Consider the following 5,278-nt stretch of genomic DNA (forward strand, 5'->3'; position numbering starts at 1 on the left):
TTTTAGGGTTTCTGCTTTGAGACTGTTCTTTTCTGATATTTCTGTTCAGTTTGCTTTTGGTTGTGTGACTTGTTGTAGGACGTTTCTGGAATGTTTGAGACACGAGGAGAGTCTCTCCTGGCAATATTTGTTGTTAGAATCAGCTTGTTAAGGTGAGTGCGGGACCATGAGCTTATCTAAGCGATTGGGTTGTGTGACTTGTTGTGTGTGATGATGTGTAGGTGTGGTGAATGTGTTATTGGGTGATCTGTTCAATGACTAGTTTGTTATGTTNTGCGTCCGTGGCGTGTAAGCAGACCGGCGTGCTGGAGAGTGAAGTGCTCGGCGAGTTGGCTCAAGACGTGTAGACAAATGTCCCTGTATTGGCATGACATCTTGGGAGGGCATTGGGATAGCAGTGTTGTGAGAAGTGCAACTAAACTTACTCATGAAGTGCGTAATAGTTGTCTTGAGGGACTTGTATGCCTTGTCCCTTGCCTTGCCCCAGCGTTGGAGCTTGTTGAGCCGCTCATGACTTGTTGTGTGTGATGATGTGTAGGTGTGGTGAATGTGTTATTGGGTGATCTGTTCAATGACTAGTTTGTTATGTTTTATTTGTGGTTGTACTCTTGATTTGCTTGTGTGTATAGCTTGTAGATGGGAGGATCGCCTCACTGGGTATTTCTGGTAATACTCATGCATCTCATTGTGTTTGTGGTGAAGGTAATACATGTGTAGCGTGGAATCATGGCGATGAAGAGGAGGATGATCTAGGGTTTCGGTTGTTGTGTTGTGTTTATGTTATTTTGTTGTTGGAACCATGTTAGAAGTATGCTAGGTTGCTGGTTTATATTGGTTATGATTGGTATTGTTTTATATTAAATTGGAGTTGGTTTGGTTTGTCTTCCGCTGTGCATGTTAATTTGTTGTTGGTTTATTGTTTGGGTTGTAATTAAATATTATGGGGTATTTAAATATATTATTATTATTTAAAAAAATGGGTCGCGCTGTTTCACTTTGGTATCAGAGCCCTTACGGTTCTAGGGTGGGTTAAGGATGGTTTAGAGCGGTTTAAGAAATTTAATTGGTTGAATTATTTTCCTGTTCTTTGATGCATGATGTTGTGTGATGGAATTGATTATGAGTATTTAGTCAATTTGCATGAGGTATGGAGTCCTAGTATCATCCTCTTCGAGCCTTCAATGAGATTCTATGGTAAGTTATTTTGTGTGTTGTTAGTCGTGTAGTGTTTTTAGCTTCTATGTGGGAATTGCAGTTGGCTATTGACAAGTTGTTGGAAAGTGGGGGATCACGCCGGTATCGGGAAGTACTGTTGGCGGTGATTTGTGAAAGTAAATGTGTTGGACATGGATTTCCAAGAAGTTAAGATGGAGACATACTTTGTCCAGGATGGCTGGAGTGCCACTGTTTAGCAAGTTAGTAATTCGCATGCTGGTCAGGTGGGGGCTTGAGGGTGTGGCCGGTGTGCTTATTGTTGTTGCTGGAGGTCCAGCGGATGCTGGGAGTGTGACAACAGGTTTTGCTCTGACCGAAATGACCATATTGCGATGGTGGTGGTGATATTTCGGTGAGGGAATATGGTGGTTGGTAGGACATTGCGATGTTTTACGCAAACCACATGAGGTAGTTCTGGTCAGGAGATGCTTTTAGACGTTATGACTTGTTTGCTCACGGGGAGATGATTAGTTCTCCTGGAGAGATGAGTAGTTCTCCAGAGGAGATTATTAGTTCTCCTGAAGGGATGATTAGTTCCCCTGGTGTACCGCATGCTTGAGGGGTTGCGACTATGAGAGCGGAAGAGGAGATGATTAGTTCTCCTAGAGGATGATTAGTTCTCTGGATGGGATAAGTAGTTTTCCTGGTACCAAGGTCTCGAGGGTGAAGATCAAAGACTGAGACGGTATGGCTCGGGGACGACGGTCTGAGAGAGCTGGCGGTGCAGTTCGAAGGTTGCGACCTGAGAATGTATGAGTGAGGGAGCAAAGAATGTCTAGGACATGGATATGAACATAGTGATTGGATGTAGACCTCGGAGGTCGGGAGTGATATCGAGTTTTGGGTTGTGCTGACCAGTGGGGTCAGAGTTTTGGGGACCATTAGGTCACGGGAGTGTGCGGGTCTATGCGACAGTTGCATGGAGAAACCATGGCTGACCTTGTTTAGTCCGGTCGGAGGATTTTGCGGCCATGGTGATGGTTGCACAAAGGTCATTAACGGACAGACGGTGTTGCGGGATTCGAGGACGAATCCTTGTTGGTGGGGGAGAATTGTAACATCCAAGTTCCAGGATTATATTTTGGGTTGTATTGATTAAACCAAAGGAGTGGATTTTAATTTATTTCGGTTTAATTAAATTCTTGTTTGATCTAATTAAACCAACAGCCCTAGTAGTCTTTCTAAAAGTGACGCCTCCTTCTGCTTTTTGTGGATTGTCGACACTGGAGTCTGAGAGAAAGAGAGAGAGAGCCTTGGTCGATTTGGTGTGAAAGAGAAGAGAAAGAGATCAACAAAGCTTGATCTTAGAGAGAATTAGAAGGAGCAGAATGTTAGGGTTTGTGAAGGAGCAGAATGTTAGGGTTTGTGAAGAAACAGTTTCGACATATCAAATCGTTGTCAAAGTTTCATGAGACACGTTTTCTCAGACGCGAGTTGGGACCATCGAAGATTGTAACTGAGATTGTGGTCTTGTCTAATTTCTGATCAACACGAGACTTTGTGGGAAGCTTTGGGATGTCTTTGGCTAGCTTTTCACCGGAGGGATTTGTTAGTTAACTGTTGATTTTCTATGAATCGAACCTTAAACAATTTGGTCATTGATGGATTAATCAGTTAATCTATATTTTTTGTATACAATCATTTTAGTTTTAAGATATATATTAGTATTGAAGGAATATGGATATATTTATTATATTTTTTAATATAAGAGACTTAGATGATAGAGCCAAAGATCCTCATCTTAAAACTATGAGTTTGCAAACGCATAGTCACGCTTTTGCCACAAAAAATCGTGACTAACATAAGCTGGTCACGAATTAGCTACTAAAGTAAAATAGAAAATGCCTACTAGATGTCGCTATATTATATTGTTACTTAGCTACTTAATTTCATGGCTACTTAGCCACAGGTTAATCACGTAGAAATTAGAGCATTTTCGTGGCTATTCCGCTCAATTATCCAACCCATCAGACGTAATGGATGAAAATTTAACAAGATGTCGCTATATAATTGTTAATTCTCATAAAATTAAAATTCCAGGGTTACATTAATCTAATTGATGTATTTAGATAGATATATTAGGTCAGCATGCTCTTTGGATCACATGATTCTTTAAGGATAAAAGCGGAAACAATAGGCTGATTATTAACCTTAATAATATGAATGAACAAATTGATTTGCTATGGATACATCAAAACAAGTAGAATCAACATTTATTCAATTAACAACTGAAAATAGGAGAATTCAAAGAATCTTAATCAGAGATAAAAAAAAAACAACAAAAAAAGATAAAAACATTATAACCAATCAAAGGGTGGATACTGGATAGAGAATCAATTAAGCACATACAAAGCCAGAAGGGACCTTCTTGCCACAAACATTGAGAAGAAGGCTAAGAGAGATAGGAACATTAAGATTAATGCCTAAAACATTAGCCTTTAGGGCTGTGCAGAGACAAGCTGCGGCCTCAAGATCAACCAAACCGTTGAGGAGCGAGCAGCAAGGCTTGACTGGTGGTGTGCCTAACTCGATTTTGAGAAGATCCTTGAGGACATTGGCGCAAACACCGAGCTTGAGAGTGTCTCTTGGGCAGCTTCCAGTGGAGGAATGGCTGGGAGTAGGCTTTGGATTAGGCTTGGGTTTAGGGACTGGACTGCAGCCACCACCACACGCGGTGGTCAACGTGAAGAAGAGGATGTTAAATGTGAGAAAAATGACAAGGGAGGCTGACATTTTTGAAGCCATCTCTCGAAGTATATATTTCTATTTTAGATAAGAAGTTCTAAAGAAAGAAGTGTTGCTAAAGAGAGTGGTGAAGATAAATGAAGAGATTGATCATCTATTTATATTAGGATTGTAAGGGGCTGGTCTGTTAATTAAAGCTGTCATTACTATATAATTTTGAGGAATTATCAAAGGAATGTACATTTAAGTAACAGTAGTCAATGGATCTTTGTTTTCCTATGTGGTAAAGATATATATTTCATTTCAATCATGGGGGTACGTGGGTGGTGGTTGTATAATTTCGCATCAAATGAATTGGCGTAGTTGTTCAAAAAAACAAAAATGAATTGGCGTATAAAGATTTTATGGATTTTGCACATTTTGTAATCAAAATTGAACATTGTTACCAAAACAAGCTTTAAATAAGAATCGATGCATATATGTGATTTAGCTGGCGATTTTGTTTGTAAATTAGTAATTTGGATTTTTTTCTGACCAGAAAAAGTCTGGCTTTCACAATTTTATTGGCTTTATCCTTCTCGTTTGGATTATAAAAACTTGTATGCATAATTGTTCTGTATCATTAACATTTTTAAACTGTCAATTATTTACTGTGAAATATCATAGTTAACATTTTAAAATCAGTTGACAGTTAATTTATTTGGCAACCAGTATATAAATGATACTTTAAATTATTTGCAGTATATTTAACATATGTTTTAAATTACCGATTCTTTTATAGGGTTGTTCATTATATTTTGTAATTTATATTTTTTATTATGCTACTATGTTATTATGTTCTTTAATTAAATGCTGTTAGAAACACTTGGGTAGTGAGTTCGATTCAGACAATTAAGCTATAAGTACCGTCCAGAGTATTATGTGATATTGACATTTTCCTTTAAAAACAGTATTTCCATTTATATAACTTTTTCTCTTTGAACAAATATATATAACATCATGTTTTGAATTATTATATTTTTTATCTCATCATCATAAAAGTCTTAATCTTATTCGTGAAATTCTTAGGCATGAATTTGGATGTTAGACAAAAGTCACAAAACCAGATCGAAAACATACATAGAAAATATGAATACATTGTAACTATGTTGGGCAGCGAAATCCATCGGGAAGGGTTCGTCCACAGGCGTCAAGGGCCAAGTTAAGGTGAATAGGAGTGTCGATGGTGATGCCAAGAATGCTAAGCTTAAGTGCAGTGCAAAAGCAAAGCGCAACATCAAGATCAATTAGACCAAAGAGAATAGAGCAACAAGGTCTCATTACTGGTGCACCGAGATTCAAGTTGATGAGGTTGAGAACATTTGCGCATGTCGAGAGT

The 5,278-nt window shown here is 38.5% G+C and overlaps 2 protein-coding genes across 2 annotated transcripts in view; both read right to left on the bottom strand.

The window, feature by feature from the left end:
- LOC104707546 (lipid transfer protein EARLI 1-like) lies at window positions 3,358–4,038 on the bottom strand. Its single transcript, XM_010423922.2, has one exon. The coding sequence runs from the start codon at window positions 3,958–3,960 to the stop codon at window positions 3,553–3,555; it is 408 nt and encodes a 135-aa protein (XP_010422224.1). The 5' UTR covers window positions 3,961–4,038; the 3' UTR covers window positions 3,358–3,552.
- LOC109126047 (putative lipid-binding protein AIR1B) overlaps window positions 4,874–5,278 on the bottom strand; it is a 1,205-nt gene continuing 800 nt past the window's right edge. The window contains exon 2 of the mRNA XM_019229115.1: window positions 4,874–5,269. Coding sequence (XP_019084660.1) covers window positions 5,044–5,269 — 226 coding nt within the window. The 3' untranslated portion in view covers window positions 4,874–5,043. The remainder of the gene's footprint in view (window positions 5,270–5,278) is intronic.

Source organism: Camelina sativa, chromosome 8, assembly GCF_000633955.1.
Source record: "Camelina sativa cultivar DH55 chromosome 8, Cs, whole genome shotgun sequence".
Taxonomy (NCBI): Eukaryota; Viridiplantae; Streptophyta; class Magnoliopsida; order Brassicales; family Brassicaceae; genus Camelina; species Camelina sativa.